At 41.0% G+C, this 18,889-nt stretch overlaps 1 protein-coding gene across 4 annotated transcripts in view; it reads left to right on the top strand.

Annotated features, from left to right (window-relative positions):
- Positions 1–18,889, top strand: part of arhgap17a (Rho GTPase activating protein 17a) — a 44,559-nt gene that overhangs the window by 6,336 nt on the left and 19,334 nt on the right. For 2 of the 4 annotated variants that reach the window (XM_034107050.2, XM_034107048.2), the window contains exons 2-6: positions 7,475–7,514; positions 15,840–15,944; positions 16,131–16,163; positions 16,571–16,647; positions 18,102–18,213. In XM_034107050.2, coding sequence (XP_033962941.1) covers positions 7,475–7,514; positions 15,840–15,944; positions 16,131–16,163; positions 16,571–16,647; positions 18,102–18,213 — 367 coding nt within the window. The remainder of the gene's footprint in view (positions 1–7,474; positions 7,515–15,839; positions 15,945–16,130; positions 16,164–16,570; positions 16,648–18,101; positions 18,214–18,889) is intronic. The other 2 variants (XM_071206845.1, XM_034107049.2) reach the window with 1 other exon arrangement.

Below are 18,889 nucleotides of genomic sequence, written 5' to 3'. Positions count from 1 at the left end.
GAAGCTGGTTCTCTTTTTAGCGGGCTAGATCTCCATGGTAACTTATGCTGAGTGGCTAACCTGGCCGGGACCAGGTTAGGTTGCAGGCTAAGAGCTCAACTCAGTGAAAGCACTGCCTGCTGACCAATCAGAGCTCAGTGTGCGGAGTTTAAAGCGATCAAGTCATATTACAGGAGAAAGGAAATACAGAAAAGCTGCCGTCGCAGGAAAGACAGCCGGCAAAAATCACCGACTGTGTGAACGTGAACATTAATAGAATATCACCTCCATCTTCAGAGCAATCTGACTATTATAACATTAGCGTTAAGAAAGCTTACTTAAATATCGGCCACAACATAAGTAACCGGATCAGAGTACATTAAGTACAGTCCGCGGCATATCACTTCATAATGTATCATATCTCTCCTTATCTGAGTCAGCTGAGCCGTACCTGGCCGTGCAACACTCACAGCGTCACATACTGTATGCAGAAGTATTATTTTAAGCAACACATTAAGTTGACGAAACACTCGAGACAAATGTAATTAAAGTCAGATCGTGTCTTAGAGACGGGGCAGTGATATCATAAACCTGTTAATGTACGCATTCAAACACTTTTACCAGCTGTATTCACCTTGCAGGTGCAGCTCTGTGGCTTTTATCCTGGATAAAGTGTTTAAGTCATGGATGTTTAAAGTTTAACTTCTTCATATGTCTAATATTATAGTTGACTTTTCATTCAGGAAGTATGACGCTGCGCTGTCAGTGCGCTTCTCCATGTTTGTGATTGGTCGAATGCTCCAAATACCATCCCTTTCATGTGAACGCGCACCTAACTAGATAGGACACGGCTGGCTTGAGCGATCCACTTGATAACCCGCGTCGTAGTACAGTTTAGCGAGAGCGCGTATGTTTTGGATTAGGCCAACCAGCTAACTCAAACATATCCAGGTTAGGTTGAACCAGCTTCGTAGTACAGGCCTCTGCAGTATGAGGCTAAGCTGCTGTTAGTTTGCCGTCAAAGTCATTTGTGCTTTTTATCCAGATAATAAGTTGGTAGGATAGCAAAATGAGGATGTTGCTTATTTTAATTAGGTTAGAGACTATAATTGCCTCAGTCACAGGAAGCTATTTCGTAATCTGGCCTTTTTGTTTGACATAATTTAGCTTTAAACTAAAGGAAAACATGGTGACAAATAATTGTTCCAGTTTTTAGGAAACTTAACACGGCTTTCATGTTAAAATTCCAACCATTACATTTCTGTAATGTTAGAATTGGAGAAATTGTCACAAAACTAGAGCAGGAACAATAATAATAATAATGACAGCTATTTAAAAAAGATAATTGGGTCATATTTCTAATGTGAAATATTTGCTAATTTAAGCTTCTAAATGTGAGGTTTGCTGCTTATTTTCTATATAATAATAAAGTAGACAAAATATATGTGGGTTCTGAACAAAAAATCTGTTGACCTTTAGATATTCTTTAATAACATGTTTATTTACCGTTTCAACATTGCAATATAAATACCCACCAAGAAGGAAGCATCCTGTTTAGTCACCGTGCTTAGCCCCGATTTATCGGTGTCTACCTCCAGCTTTCACCCTCATGTTTTGCTCGTTGTTGCCCAGAGCTAATGTTAGCGTTAGCTCACATAATGATCCACATTGCGGACCCTGTACGAGCTGAGTCACTCAATTATTCTCCTTTCATGTGCTTCCAGTATCCATTACCTTCGTCCTCAATCTCAACTGTTGCAGCGCTAAGAGTCTTCTTCTTCTTCTCTGATTGTGTTGAGTGTTCTGCTAACAGCCGCTCCATTGTGCTTATGGTTGCAGTATTCACTTACTCCCTTTCCACTTTAGTAGTAGATCTCCATGGTTACCTCCTGATGTAGTGTGCAGGGAGGATCTCACGTTGTTTAGAAGTCACATGCATTGACACACTTTCTGTAAAGGCAGCTCTTTTTGCTCGAGGTCAGCTGATACCGGCAAAACAATTGTTGTTCTGTTTGTTGTTGCCTGTCCTCACAGCCTTTTGTTGTACCTCTAACGCTGCTGCTTTGTTGGGGGTTGGTGAACATAAGTTTTGCTTTTATTATGCTCTAAGGGTCTTCACATGTTTTCTGATCATTCAGTTACAACCAGATAAAGGCAATATATAGAAATATCATGACATGCAGCCTCTTGCTCACCTGAAAGTCAGTAAGCCGAGCTCCATTAACAGTTAATGAAATGTATTCTGGCTACTATCTAGGATCCTTTAAATATATGTAATTAAGACTCTTATACCCACATTAAAACATACCTGTAATTAAAAACACTTTTTCCCCAATTTGTTCCCAATCTTCTGATCTTTAAGAGCAGTGGCGGTTCTAGACCAATTTGAGTGGGGGGGCCAGCTATTTTCTGAGGGGGGCCCAATAAATGCAGGACGAAAAAGACAACGATAGTGTGAAGTAATTACGCATAAGAAAGCAAAGCAATACAGTTATTGGTATTTGTTTCATTCCACATATTTATTTCAGATATTTACAGTTGTTCCGCTCTAATGCAGGGGTCTCCAACCTTTTTTAGGATGAGAGCTACTTTCAAAATATAAAACAAGTCGTGAGCTACTTTCACTCCTCTTTTGTTATTTTTTGCAGTGTATATATTTAGCACATTTTAACATTATTATATGCTTACCTTTAAACGTTGTGTGCTGTTTGGGTCTGTGGGACCCGTTTTCAGTGCTTACTAAAAGAAAATGTATGCAATTTAATTATTTTAACCTGCTTTATTTTGGGGGTGGACCTCACCTCCTCTTGGGGGGTCTGAGGGCATGCATCACCGGGAAGACTTTTTTTTTAAATGTTGAAGTTAAATGCATCAATCTGGTGCACTTTGAGCACAAAATGAATTTATGGACCCAGCTCTCAACACTCAGATGAAAGGGAGCTGTATACTTTTCAATACTCCAAACATCTTTGGAATATGATTACAACCAATAACAAATCATTTAAACTTGTGTATTCTTATCTTATGTTACCTAGTTAGCATTCTTTCTTTTTATTTATGCATATTTTACTAATCACTCTCCTTTTAAACTGTTTTTAATTTGTGTTACTGTCTTATAGTACACATTGAAATGATTTCGTACTTTATTTTGTACAACTATATGAAATAGATAAAGGTGTGCTCTCTCTAATGGGTCCGACTACAATTACAAATATCGTTAGTTCCACCTATTCCGTCAGCCAAGAAATCGTTTAACCATAAACTTTTTTTTTTATTTTCAGGGGCGCCACAGGGGGGTCCAAAGGCAGTCTTAGGGGGGCACTGGCCCCCCCCTAGAACCGCCCCTGTTTAAGAGACTAAAACAGGGTTTTTTCTAGAAAAATACAGTATGAATGCGCTGATCTTGTGTATATGATATATACATTTTCGCGGGAACCTAACGCTCGTATACAAGATGGCGTCGCGGGCGTAAACAACAACATGATGTCTGAGCTCCTTAAAAACAAAGCTGTCTCTGCCGTCTGACGCTCCGTTCGATACCACTCTCCCATCAGTCCCTGTCAGTTGAATATGCTACAGTCGGTTAGCTTAGCTTAGCATTTTTCCAAAGAGGCACCTTTCATTTTGTTGATAAATACATATTTTTATTCCATCAAGAAAGATCAAGACCACATTTTTAGGGATGTATTTTCTGTGTGAAAAACCTTCAATAGGGTAATCATTTTATATTTTCTAAGCGTCCCTGCATAAATAAAGCACACTAATTAATCTCTAGCAACATTTTGTGAGTTTGAGCTTACATAACACTGGTTTTGATATTAGTCATTTCAAACACGTTAAATGCAAATCAATGCAACCCCATCATCCCAGGTATTTTCCTATATGCTTTCATCCGTTTCTCTGTCACGATCTCCCTGGACGGAAGAGCAATTCACAGATCATTAATGCGTGTATGATCCATAAGCGTGGATTTATAATTCTGCTTGATTAATAAACTAGTTTTTAAGATTCTTGACAGGACCACATAAAGAGTAGACATGTAGACTACACCAGAACATGGGTTCCATATTGTGGCGACATAATCTCGCTCTGCATGTGTGTGAGCATTTCAAATGTGTGTGTGCCTCACATTTTGTACCGCAGCTAGCTGGAAGTGTTGTGTTGTGTTGTGTTTCTGTGGGTTTCGGGTCCACTCACTCACCAGCTCACTATGGCTCTCCTCCAGAGAAAATATTTCCGTTCATCCCCAGACTATATTATTCTGCTTTTGGCACTTGTAAGACTCTTCAAACCCCCTACCCCTCAAAATCTCTCAGTATTTATACTTCTTTCCTTAAAAAAAAACCAACCTATCATCCCTTCTCTGTCAGTCGCTCGCTGCCTCTGTGTTGTAATTGAAAGCAGCTGTGACGGGGTTACTATAGTTCATAGAGAGCAGCTTTTGGAGGAAGGCCCAGGCGTAATTTAAAGCTCCAGTTACCCAAAATGTAGGAAAGCCACTGAATACATGTGACTTCAGTCAGAAGGCTGAATGTGCACTCTGAAACGTTTGCACATTGGTTTGATGCAACTGTACTTGCACGGAGAGAAGGTGGGAATAAAGAGTAATAGAGGCGTATTACTGCATGTTGGGTCATTAGCTTTGTTGTCACGGTATAAATATGTCTTTCACATCATATCAGTTAGATAGCACAACTTCTGCTTGACTATGAATTATTTTTACAGCAAATAGGAACTAGCTATTGCTTTGCTGAATCTAAACAAACTTGCAAAAAGATTTACAGCGTATATTTCATTAAAATGTTTCTGCTTTAAATGCTCATAAGTGATTTGTTACTTTAAGGTTAATCTGCCTTTTACTGTGTAGCAATAAATATAGAACAAAAACAACACAAATCTAAATTAAACGGAACCAAATGCGACAAAAACCTATAAGTTATTAAAGGGGACCTATCATGCAAAATGCACTTTTGTACGTCTTTTATACATGAAAATGTGTCAGGGAACTCACCAAGTGTCAGAAAACACAACCCTCTCTTTTCCTCCATACCCAAATCTCTAAAAACGAGGCTGCAACGGAGCTGATCCAGACTGATACAGATTTGAAATTGTTCTGATGTCAGAATATACAGTATGGGCAACTCTCCACCTATCAGGGGAATGAGAGGTTGCGTGGCATGGTAACAGCATGGTAACAGCATGGCAGTGTTAATTTCGTTAACGAAAACTATGACGAAAAATGTTCGTCAACGACCTTTTTTACATGACTAAGACGAGACGATGACGAGCTAAAAATAGATTCTTGATAACGAAAACTATGACGAAATGTAAATGTAGTTTTCGTTGACGAGACGAGACGAGACGAAGGTGTTAAGGGTGGACTATCGGACATTAAAAATGCAGGATATTATTTTCCTCCAATTGTCCGTCTTCTCTTTCAAAATGCATCCCTGTCATTGGTTGAATTATTTGGGATTCTGGGAATTTGCACACCTCACTCACCCCCGCCCACCCCAGCTTCACTGCAGCAGCACAGGTGGTGATGATATCCAAACAGTGAAGATGACGGATTCAGCGAAAGCGCTTTTAGCTGTAGCTCATTTGCCACAGAATCAGCCCTTGTGAAGACAGGGCTGGAATAGAGCTAAATGAGGCATGAGGCTAAAATGCATGATCTGTTTGGTATTTAAAAACAAAAACTTAACAGACATGTTTTATATAGGTATGGCCCTACAATATATGTTTCAAATATAGCATGATAGGTCCACTTTAAGTAATGGGCTGAGGAATGTATCCATATTATATCAATACCGGCAAATGCAAATCAGAATAGTCTATTTTTAAAACATTGCTTTTCTATACAATCCTTTAAAAAAAAGTATTATGATTATTGTGTGATTTGCCAAATGTGTTTTGTTACGTCTGTAGAATAACATTGATTGGGTGGGATATCTTTGCAGCCACAATACTGCATTTCATATGATATTTTAACACATATAGCCTATTGCCAAAGATTTTAAGCTTGCAATTTGAATATTGGACTAGTCCATATTGCAATAACGATACCCTAATTGCTTTTTGTGCTGAGTTGCAAGTAAAACCACCTTGTCTCTCTCCAGTCTCTGTTGCGTACAGAAGGCCTGTTGAACGTTACATTACATGTTACTTTGGATAACGGCATCTAACAAGTGACTTACATACTCAATACTGTGGGCAATCCCCAGAGGAGCAATTTGGAGTGAAGTGTCTTGCCCAGGGACACAACGACATGCTGACTGCAGTGAGACTCGAACTTGCTATCGTCTGATTCGAAGATCAGCGCATGAAGCCACTGCGCCACACGCCTCCCTTGAAGGTGTTGATGAGCAGCAGGAGCTCACCGTGTGTTTCTCAGCCTTCTCCCTTTAAGTGAATCTAATCTGTCTGACCTCCTCAAGTCCAGCTATTGGTTCACTATTAATAGGCTCAGGCCGAGCTGCTGTGCACACAGGAGCTGCTAGCCGTGGCTTAAAGACACCAAAACGTGTTGAGCAGCAGAAACATGCCTTCTGTGTGACTTAGAACAACACATTATTTAAGATAAGATTAAGATAAGAAGTACTTTATTGATCCTAATTTGGGAAATGTTTTCGTTGCAGCAGCGTAAAAAGACAAGGCATTATACATTAGGGAAATTAAAAGACAAAAAATAAACAATCCAAAATGTAAACATCTCAAATAGAAATAAAATAGGATTACAAAAGTACAAAATATACATGTTGTGATACAAATGTACAGCAACAATATATAAAGCAGGTATATATACATTGTTAGTGTTATGTTTATTATCAGATATAATTTGAGGTTCATCATAAATCAGACACCCTTAATTCCTCTCGTACTGTAGGGGAGATATGTTTCAGTGCTACTGCCAAATGCTAAAAGCCAAATGCAATAAATAAACTGTGACTTTAATGTCTGTGACTTTTAGCCCATGTTTGTAAACTGTGTGACGTTTTATTTGCAGTTGCCAAAGACACATTTCCATGTTATGTGGATTTAATGAACAATAAAGTAATAAGAATTTGAATAAAGAGGCAAGTTATGATAAAACTAAATAAGAATACATCCATGGTAAAAAATAAGTAACGCATTATAAGAGAGTAAATTAACATGTACAAATAGTGACGTAGCAGCCAGTAATAACAGTAAAACATGTGTATATTGCACACTGACTTGTTGAGGCACCATGCAGAGTAAGAGACATGTTTTGCCTTCATGATGTTGCTTGTTGAGTTTTGGCAACAAATCAATTGAAGCGTTCCCACGTTTATCGAGGTCAATAACACCAGACACTATTTGAGTGATTACGCTGAGCAGGAAACCAGTCTTTCAGGAGCGATACCATTCATTTATCAAATATTTTCACAGTGACTCTTCTGTGTGTTGAAATACAGCTGCATCTGCTCTGGTTTGCCTGTCCGTGCTAATCTCTGTTGTCTTTTCTCACCCACAGAGCGGAGAAAACAGAAGTCCTCAGCGATGACCTCCTGCAGGTAAATCATTAATCCTCTGAATGGCTGCATCTGTCCGACAGTGGCGGCTGTTACATAGTCCTGTGTTTGTCCCTTTTGAAGCAAATCAGTCTGGTTAAAAAAACAAAACGGCAATTCCCAACACTTTGGTTTCTGTTCTCAAGGTCACCTATTATGCAAAATCCACTTATTCACGTATTTTCTTCATCAACATGTGTCCCCTCTTCTCCATGTCTCTTCTCCATCAACATGTGTCCCCTCTTCTTCATGTCTCTTCTCCATCAACATGTGTCCCCTCTTCTTCATGTCTCTTCTCTATCAACATGTGTCCCCTCTTCTTCATGTCTCTTCTACATCAACATCAACACGTGTCCCCTCTTCTCCATGTCTCTTCTACATCAACATGTGTCCCCTCTTCTTCATGTCTCTTCTACATCAACATGTGTCCCCTCTTCTCCATGTCTCTTCTACATCAACACGTGTCCCCTCTTCTTCATGTCTCTTCTACATCAACATGTGTCCCCTCTTCTTCATGTCTCTTCTACATCAACATGTGTCCCCTCTCCTTCATGTCTCTTCTACATCAGCATGTGTCCCCTCTTCTTCATGTCTATTCTACATCAACATATGTCCCCTCTGTGTAAAGAGACTCTGAAAGCTTCAGGGAAAAATATTCTCTCTCTTTTTGTCCTGATCCATTTCTATAAAAACCTGTCTGAAAATGAGCTGATCAGATTTTGGCCACTTTGTGATGTCATAACAATTTTTTGGCTTGAGTAACCATTAGCCAATCACCATCCAAGGTAACCCCCCCACCACACCTTATGACCCGAATCTCCTCTAGAGCACCATTGAGTTCCTTTGAACCAAATCTCTCTCAGAGGGGCGTGGGGAGGGGCTCCTTATTTTTATCTAAAGTAACAGACAGAGAATCAGCACTTTCGAAAAGGGGCTGAAACAGAAGGGATTATGGGTAATGCTGCAATGATCTGTTTGGTGTTTGGAGCCAAACACTTCAGAGACATGGTTTGTATATATCTGAGACCTGTAATATATTGATGAAAAACAATATAATTGGTGACCTTTAAGAGTTTTTTCTTTACCTGGAAACTCTGCTTCACTTCTACATTGACAGCTTAGAGGCCGACAAACATTACAACATTGAGATCTTCTGAAAACATCAAGGCTAGAAATTAGCACAATTTAATGGTTTAATATGTATGGCTAGTAGATTTGCTTCACTTACTTGTCAAAAAACGGTGGTAATCTATTACGTGCCTGCTATAATTTGAACATTCACTAGCCTTTTGTTTGTGGACAAAAAGAGGTATTTGTTAACCCTGCATTACATGCTTCAGAACATGCAACATCCTGGCTGTATTTCTTGGACAGGAAGAGTCTGATTGAAGATTAAAGAGCAGATGGACCATGTGTTGGACAAACCCCAAAGTATGCAAGCTTTCATGCCAACGTAACAGCAGCTGATACCAATTATTAGATCAATTTCTGTGGTTGAAGCATCATAATCAGTGGTTGAAGCTCTTGGTGGAAATTAAGACTTTGATACATGGTTCATAAACTCTTTTGCAGAAACAATAAGGTCTCAACTAGCTGCACAGATGTTAGTGAAGCTGTAGATATATGTATTAGTTGGTGGATAATATTTAATAGCTAACAATGCTATTTGGACCCGGGTGACTATAGCTAACAATGCTATTTGGACCCGGGTGACTATAGCTAACAATGCTATTTGAACCCGGGTGACTATAGCTAACAATGCTATTTGGACCCGCGTGACTATAGCTAATAATGCTATTTGAACCCGGGTGACTATAGCTAACAATGCTATTTGAACCCGGGTGACTATAGCTAACAATGCTATTTGAACCCGGGTGACTATAGCTAACAATGCTATTTGGACCCGGGTGACTATAGCTAACAATGCTATTTGAACCCGGGTGACTATAGCTAACAATGCTATTTGCACCCGGGTGTCTATAGCTAACAATGCTATTTGCACCCGGGTGTCTATAGCTAACAATGCTATTTGTACCCGGGTGTCTATAGCTAACAATGCTATTTGTACCCGGGTGTCTATAGCTAACAATGCTATTTGCACCCGGGTGTCTATAGCTAACAATGCTATTTGCACCCGGGTGTCTATAGCTAACAATGCTATTTGGACGCGGCGTGACTATAGCTAACAATGCTATTTGGACCCGGGTGACTATAGCTAACAATGCTATTTGGACCCGGGTGACTATAGCTAACAATGCTATTTGGACCCGGGTGACTATAGCTAACAATGCTATTTGGACCCGGCGTGACTAAAGCTAACAATGCTATTTGAACCCGGGTGACTATAGCTAACAATGCTATTTGAACCCGGGTGACTATAGCTAACAATGCTATTTGAACCCGGGTGACTATAGCTAACAATGCTATTTGGACCCGGGTGACTATAGCTAACAATGCTATTTGGACCCGGGTGACTATAGCTAACAATGCTATTTGGACCCGGGTGACTATAGCTAACAATGCTATTTGGACGCGGCGTGACTATAGCTAACAATGCTATTTGGACCCGGGTGACTATAGCTAACAATGCTATTTGAACCCGGGTGACTATAGCTAACGATGCTATTTGGACCCGGGTGACTATAGCTAACAATGCTATTTGGACCCGGCGTGACTAAAGCTAACAATGCTATTTGAACCCGGGTGACTATAGCTAACAATGCTATTTGGACCCGCGTGACTATAGCTAACAATGCTATTTGAACCCGGGTGACTATAGCTAACAATGCTATTTGGACGCGGCGTGACTATAGCTAACAATGCTATTTGGACCCTGGTTGCCGTAGACAATGTTTCAAGGCTTTATTGTCATTAGCACATGAGCTAAAGTGTAGATATGGCAATGAAAAACGTAGGTCACAGGCTCCTCCAACAGTGCATCATATATATAGGACATGGAACAAATATAACAGATAATAGTGCAAGTAAATACATGTGGCTATTTACACCCGGGTGTGTATAGGACGGCAAAACCGATCATAATTCATTTGCAACTAACATTACTAGTATCCGCTGTTAAAGTTTCCCTAAAAGTAAAATTCAACTTGGCTAAACTAGCTAAGCACATAACAATTGTTCTTTTAGACCATTTCATTTGAATAACACAAGCAGTGAGACGTCATAGTTGTTGTTAAGACTATTATTTGTGTTTATTTTCTCCGTGTATCCCACCAAAGATGTACAAAGTGACGTTCCACCTTGAATACAGTCAGTTTCGGTAGGTCGTAAATGGCCAAATAGCTGCAGTGGGACTTTTTGTTCTCGTCCGGATGCAAATAGACCCTCCGTTATTAGTGTTATATAGCTTTATGCCTGCGTGTGAAAGCTGCCGGTACAGGGTTTTCCTCGGGGGGGAAATCTCCAGCCTCTGAGACGGCAGGTGGGGAAAAATATTGACCGCTCAGCAAAGACATTCCTGGGATGAATATCGTCTATTGTGTTTGAGATGAAGGGTTTCGTGGATGTTAAAACAAACTCGTCTGAGAACAGCCACGACGTCTGAAGCCCTTTTATCCTCGTGAGTCATCCCCACACCCTCTATTGTAGTCTGTGCATAAACAAACAGAGCTTTTAACATCATCCTCTCTCAGGTGTTCACAGCATGTATTTGAGTGGCAGCTAGAACATCAGAGTTATACATAGATCTGTCATGAGTGGATGAAATGGAAGTAGACAAGAGGACAGTGATGACTAACCGCTCGGGGGGCTTTTCACCAGAGAGAGGACGTTGCATTATGACTGACAATTGACTTTCTCTGTTCCTCAAAGACACAATTGTTCTGCCTCTGTCTGAAATCAGCCGTTGTCGGCACTGTTTCCTCACTTGCTGTCCGTTAGAGAAAAGGGGAGTACATTCTGAGATGGCTGCTTTGCTGCAGTGTTTTATATGCAAGCTATTTTAGACTTTTAGTTTAACTTTGGTGTCTTTAGTTTCGCTCAGACTCCCCCTTCTTTTCCCACTTCTTCTTTTACTTTACTCAACAACAAACCAGGATTTCCCCCATGTCGTATTCCTTTAAATCGTGTTCTTCTGCAAAGTCTTGTTCTGAAATGAAAGTGAGAATGCATCTTTACCATCAACTTTGATCTTCCATTTGATCCCATTTTTTATCTTATATTTGATTCTCAGCCCCTGTATTTCAAGACTTCTTTAGTATTTGGTCTTCCTGGCTGCCAAAGAGCCACCCAGCATTCTTGTGCCAGCTGTCCGTTCCTTCATCGTCGACATTGCCACTGATCCACAAGGGTGGGGGGGGGAGATACCAAAGAAATGCAGCAGACATACCAAGGAGCCTGCTTGCGCACCCTGGTAGTTGGGTGTAACCTTTTATAAGGTGGCAGAGAGCTGCTGTTAATTGAAAACGTTGGCATTTTTTAATCTGAACCCTATTTTCCCATGTTTCTATGTCAGGACTGTATTTTCTATTCATTAAAGAGTCCCATTTATGGTTTTTGGTGTTTTCCATTTCCTCTAGTGCAGGGGTTCCCAACCTTTATTGTGCCAAGGACCGGCAGATACATAAAAAAATCGCGGACCGGTTGTGCACGTCCGACAGCATTTAGCACTTCATCGAGATTAAGATTAAACTAATTTATTTTGGGAACACCTGCATATAGGCTACTTATGGAGTTAGCCAGATGTGTGTAAATTACTGTTCATGGTCATTTGAAAACAAATGCCGGTGTCGGACAAACACAGAGCTGAACTGAGCAGAGAAGAGCGCGCACACACACACACACACACACACACACACACACACACACACACACACACACACACACACACACACACACACACACACACACACACACACACACACACCATGCGCCTTGGTGACCGGACATCTCCTTCATAAAAGTAATAAAAGGGGGAGTAATCGGGAAGTTTGATGTGTGTAGAGATGTGTGTAGAGGTGTGTGTAGAGGTGTGTGTGGTTATCACGTAGCAGCCTGCAGTCACTCGCTGTTCTGATGAAGGTAAACACAGCGAAGGCGGTGCGTAAAAAGGCACAGCTCTCGGCGCGCTGGTGCTGCACTCAGAGGCGGAGTTACACGTCCCGATGCCTCCTGATGCTGCAGCCATTTCATGAAGTGAAGGAGGTTTTCCTTCTATAAAACAGCTGTGGCAGCAGATACCGTGAGAGTCCCGGACATTAATTCATAGATCAAGGCAGACTGGTTTACTCTCCTGTTTTGCCAATCCGGTGCTTAAACAAAGGCAAGGCAAAGCAAGGCAAAGCAAGGCAAGGCAAGGCAAGGCAAGGCAAGGCAAAGCAAGGCAAGTTTATTTATATAGCACCTTTCAACACAAGGCAATTCAAAGTGCTTTACAAAAAACGAAAGACATTAAGAAAATGGCATTTAAAATCAGTCATTAAAAAGAAAAGATAATAAAATAAACATATAGCTCTACACCCCTGGCCGACATGTCCTTAAAATGAAGTCTGAGTTTGAAATATATCTCAAATAATGTATGCAATGCATTTCCCCACATAAACATAACAGTCTGCAATTAAACGGTTGTCTCCTGTGCGCTCCTCTTCCTACTTGGCGCACCGGTAACTTTCTCGTGCGCACGAGAGGCTGAGACCAGGCTGAGCCGCCGAATCCCTCGGAACATCATAAAAGCCATTTTCAACGGTTTTCTGGTGAAAGATTAACTAGGCTACTGGATGAAATAATATGACTGGTATAGGTGCGAACATTAAACACTTTAAAAAAAAATATTATGATCAGATATTTTTATATATTTATAATTCTGAAAATATTACGATAAACTCACAGCTATGCCGGGCCGCGGACCGGGGGTTGGGAACCCCTGCTCTAGTGTGTTACATAGGTTTTTGTAAATGGTCTGCAAATGGTAAATTCCCTGTGTTCCCTCCATTGGACTCCTTTGTTTACTTCAGTAACATAATGACATCACTTTGTAACACTCGTGCTTCTATTGGCTAGCGCTCCAACACATTTTACGTGATAGGTTAAGGGGCGGGACATCTCTAAGCGGTTGAGCAATCATAACAGAGCAGGTAAGCTGGCCAATCAGAGCAGACCGGGCTCTGGTTTAAGACAGAGGGTGAAAAGACAGGCAAAACAGACTTATGGAGAGGCAGAGTAATGCTTTGCAATTCCCCCAAATGATGTTATTGCAGCTCATTTAGCCGCTGCAGCTCTCCAGCTCAGTACTGGACCAATTTAAAAAATGGCATTAGTCACTTTTACTCCAAAACGTTGAATAAGCTCCATGTTCAAAAATAACATTTTCCCTTTAACACTGCTGTCACAAATCCCGAATGCAAACAAAGAGTATTCTGTGTTTTGAGCACTGCATCATCCCACCCTTAATGCGTCACGTAGGCTTTTTTTAGTTCATTTTGTACTTGTCCAGACATGTTAACATCCTCTCTTAGGAACCAATAAACAAACACCGGCACACAGGCAGACACCCTCCCTGTCTGTCCCGCTCAGTATTGGGATTCCCTCTGTGACTCATCATGGGATAGACCAAGCGTTAACCTCATCACAAAGCGGGAGGAAAATCACACCCTGCTGCCTGCGGTGCTGTGGACGTCTTGGCCTCAGCTTCTCCCACTCCTCCGCTTTATTTAATTTCTTGTGTCCATTTGGATACAATGAAAGGAAAAGGAGTACTCCCGGTGCCTTGTAACCAAAACATTTCCAGTTCTCCCACATGGGAATGTTGTTCCTCTTGGTTCACAGAAAAGGGGAATCCCCTGCTTTTTCTGTGCCAGGTACCAACTGTTCTTCCCAAGCTTATTAAAGTGTGTATGCGTATGTTTTTGACACGTTTGTATTTGACCCAGCTGTTTTAGGAATGCCAGGGGCCAGCATGGGTCGGGAATGACGTAAGAGCGCGAGAACGGAGGGGAGGGGAAGGGAAGCGGTATCTGCTGTGGAATTCCAGAGGTCCCGCTGCATTCTGTTTTTGGAAACACAATTGTCTAGTATTTGGTTGAACCTCCCTGTGCATTTCTGCTCATTTCGCTCTCCGGACCTCAGTGTTCCCGTTTTATATTTGGAACATTGTTTGTGCCAGCGTGTTTTTTCCATTCGAGACTTTCTGTTGTGCTTTTTAGTTTCACAACACGCAATGACACACCTGCTCCGATCTCACAAGCGCTGCCAACACAAACCAGTTCTTTGCATCGTCAGACTTTCAAGTAGACTCGAACAGTAGCGTGCAATCATCTATCAGCTATTCATGGGCGGTGACAGCCTGCCGAATGTTGACACTGACAGTCGGGCACCTGGCATGACGAGGACAGAGAATGGTCGTTCCGCAGAGCGTCAGTCGGCCTCTTGTCTTTAGGCCAGAATAGCTGTGACTCCCATCAATGGCAGTATTATATCTTAAATCTGAAAGCACAGAGTGGAGCAGTTAGTGCAGCAGACAGGAGAAAGCCTGTGTAATCAAAAAGGCCTTTAAAAAAAACAAAACAGCAAAACCTAAAAAGCCCCCCCCCCCCTCGCTCTCGGTCACAGCCCAGGGCCCGTTGCTATAGAGACACTTCCGATGAGTCATGTGTTTGAAAGATAACATTCCTGCAGGGACGAGCTGCTGTTTCCATCATGCGTGAACTTTGACCCCCACGTCTCCCTCCAGGCAGCTAAAAATCGTGTGTGTGTGTGTGCTTATTTTTCTTCTAAAGCATCACAAAGCACTTTAAGGCAAAGTCAAGGCGATATTACACTCTTTTTTTACGTTAGTTGAAAGAGGGTATCGGTAGAAAAATGTCACTTTGAAATGTAACTTGTTCTTCTATTGATTGAGGCCTTTTTCATTCAGGTTAGTGTTCAATTTATTCAATACATTTTTTTTGGAAATTATTTCTTTTGAATTGATTTAACGGTCAATTTGTTTTATCTTTAGCAGTTTAGGGAAATCACCGGAAAGGCAGGCCTGACTAATATCTGTTTTATATATCGCAAGTATTATCATAGCAATATTCAAGAGATTACCCCTCTCCAAAACAGGAAGGAATCAATATAGTATAGTCAGGCTTTGATAAAGGTAACACCATTACAAAAAGAGTGAGGCAAATATGTTTGTGGAGTTATTTAATGATAATCCTGTAATATTGTTTGATGACTTTTATTCAATTTGATCTCATATCTTGTTCAAATTGCTGAACTTTTAACCAAATGCTGCTGCTTCTTGCTCTGGGATGGCATAAAATAGAATCGGACATACTTGCAGAAGGTATTTGCGTAATATTTATCCTTGCGTATCCTTTCCTGTGCCCACAGATTGAACGGCGGATGGAGTTGGTGCGCGTCGTGTCGCACAACACACACAAGAGGATGGTGTCGTGTCTACAGGGACACATCGGAGCAGAGGCAGAAAAGAGACATGTAAGACGTCTGGCTTGTTATAATAAAACATGTGTTAAATCTCCAGTTTTTAATAAAGAACCAGGATGTGTAATTTCATTTTTTACCTCACACAATTTTGAAGATGTTTTTATTCGAAGTGTCCACAGTAGGCGTACAGTCCATCATTTCTCTTTTGTTTTCTCCCAAACCAAATACGCCCCACAGTCCGTTCCACGCCTCTATACAGGAAACGGTCAGGTAACGACACAGATCACTTCCTCCGCCTGGCTGGTTCTCAGCACCGCTCGCTCCGTTTCCCATTCAGACATCTGTCATCTTTGCTCTTTATGCATGACACTTTTCAGCCTCTGGGATCCTCTGGTTTAAAAACAGGATGTTGAACATGTTTTGCACAGATGTAAACCATGTCGCCGTTGAGCGAGCGCCGGTGTTGTCGCTTGATAGATGTCTCACTTCCCTAGTTTGCATTTCAAGTCCCATTTAACATCTCTTCCTCTTCCTTTACTGCTCAATGGAAAGTCCTTGATGCATTTCCATTGGTTTCAACATCAAATGCTGAAGCTACTGTATAGAAATGGGTTCTTTTAGTGCTTATGCTTTGTTTTACGTACTGTACAAGTCTAATTATTGCCTCTTTCTCACAGAAAAAGCTTCCTCTCACTGCACTATCCCAGGCCATGGTGGAAGGAGGAAACCAGTTGGGAGAGGACTCCTTGATAGGGTGAGTTTGGGAATGAGTGACAGGCTGGTTAACCAATTGCTCCCTCTTAGCAACTGTTGCTAACGGAGCAGATGCACCCTGGAGAGTATGAAATATGAAGCCATGCACCCAGGGCAAGAAATCCACCCAGTTTTCTCTTAAAGGGACTTTTCTTTAGTTCCCTTATTTAGATGTGTCATCGTGACCGAGAAATAGGTTGAAGCTGAGGATCTAGAAAGTGAATCCAAATCTATAAAGCTATCTATACATTTCTATGGGAGAAATGCGGAAGAGAAAATGCGTCAGATGGTCGGCTGGTAAACTTTATGCATTGGTGTGGACTTCGGCGTAGGCCAGGGGTATCAAGTTAAAATGCAAAGAGGTCAAGTTACTAAAATGTCCTCCCAACAAAAGCCTCACATTGTTTAAAGTGTGACTTATAGATGACCCATACGCCTATCAAATGTACATATCAGCACAACAATATTCATTGTGATTTGTTGAGGTAGAATACTTTTAACATATACAGTAGATATATTAAACCTAAAAGCCACTTGTTTGGAATACATATAATAAAGAGAAATATAAATGTATAATGATACAATTACTCCCAGAACAGTGAAACTACATGTCAGTAGTCAGTAAAAGAAACAAGACAAATCTTCTAAATACAAAAATAGTTCAGAGCAACAGTTACAGTATATATATATATATATATATATATGTTTTTTCAAAAGTAAAATAAAAGGACATGTGACTGCACTGCCAGTAGTTTGAATAGTGGCTTGAATGAAGTTTGTGTCAACCTGTAAGTACTTACAAAGGAGCCTGGATTAATAATTAATTTTATTAATATTAACGGCAAATAATATGACAGCTGTAAGTCGACCCGGACGTAGTTTAGGTGTGTCGCGCTACTATGGTGAGACATGGTGAGACATGGTGAGACATGGTGAGACATGGTGAGACAAGTTTGATTGGCTAAAGGGAATGATTGCTCTCCCAACTGGATTAGCTGCTTTAGCCGTAACCGTCAAAAATAACCAAATGCTCTGTGAAGATAATCACGTATTGTCATTCATCATAAACTGATCACAGACCTGGACAGAGCCGTCACTCACACAGCAGCGAGTCCACTATGATGCCACCTTCTTTGTGATTCAAGGCTTGGGAGTCAGATTCCTGCAATAACTGACCCGAAACCCGATGAATGACCGTGAGAGACCTGTCAGTAGGCCACTCTGCGTCCTCAGGCTATAGGCAGATGGAAATGATATAACCTGGTTTAGTTTTCACGTATTGATTTGGAGCGGCGGAAGAGCCCGGACAGATTTTCATCCTTCTGTGTTATATTTATCACATGTGTCACACCCGCTCCTAACAACAGTGCTAAAATGCTAACGAGGCCTGAATATGACGCCGTTGTGACTCTAACACCCTGCTGTGTGTGTGTGTGCTGACGTGTGTGTTGACAGGAAGATGATGGAAGTGTGCGGCGAGGCGGAGAATCGCCTGGCGTCAGAGCTGATGCTCCACGAGCTGCAGATCGAGAAGGACGTCCTGGATCCTCTAAGCCAGCTCGCAGAGGTCAAATACAAACTCCTTCTGCGCATAACAGCCACTAAACACAAGTTACATATTTAACACTCTGTCATAGCTCTTGGTTTGTGTATTTAAGTGCAGTCACACCCTCACTATTTGTGTAATATTTAACATTTAAACATCATTTGTATTCATTTCCTCTTGGAGGACACTGCCCAGTCACACACATTGGCGTGTTGTGGTCAAAACAAAACTGATTCCAGATCTGTTAGCACGAGATAAATTAAGGAACTTTACCCTTCGTCACTAATGATTGGGGGTTTTCCAAATATGAGTAACTGTTAGCTATCAGACTTGTGTATCTCTGTTCCCATAAACTTGCATTTTCGGTTGTTTCTTGTACAACTTCCCCAAACTCCCACCGCATTCACACTGCGTGAGAAACTCAGCGTTGCATCTCCTTCCTGTTGTCCGTGCGAGATGGTAAAGAAGGATTCATGTGTGCAGGAATTGACTACTGAGATTTGGACTGGAGGCATGTATTATAAATAAAGGGAATACAATAGAAGTAAATTAAATTATTTATCAATGAAAGGTTATACAAATAAAATAGTTTAAATATACAGAAATAAAAGAAGAATTTTTAAATGTAAAAAAAAACGTATGTCTTAATATTTCAGTATTTTTCTTTCATTTTTCCTTTCTCTTTATATTGCCAAAT

This window comes from Pseudochaenichthys georgianus, chromosome 19 (assembly GCF_902827115.2).
Source record: "Pseudochaenichthys georgianus chromosome 19, fPseGeo1.2, whole genome shotgun sequence".
Lineage (NCBI taxonomy): Eukaryota > Metazoa > Chordata > Actinopteri > Perciformes > Channichthyidae > Pseudochaenichthys > Pseudochaenichthys georgianus.
Note: the sequence above shows the minus strand (reverse complement) of the source record. Positions and strands in the feature narration are given on the sequence as shown.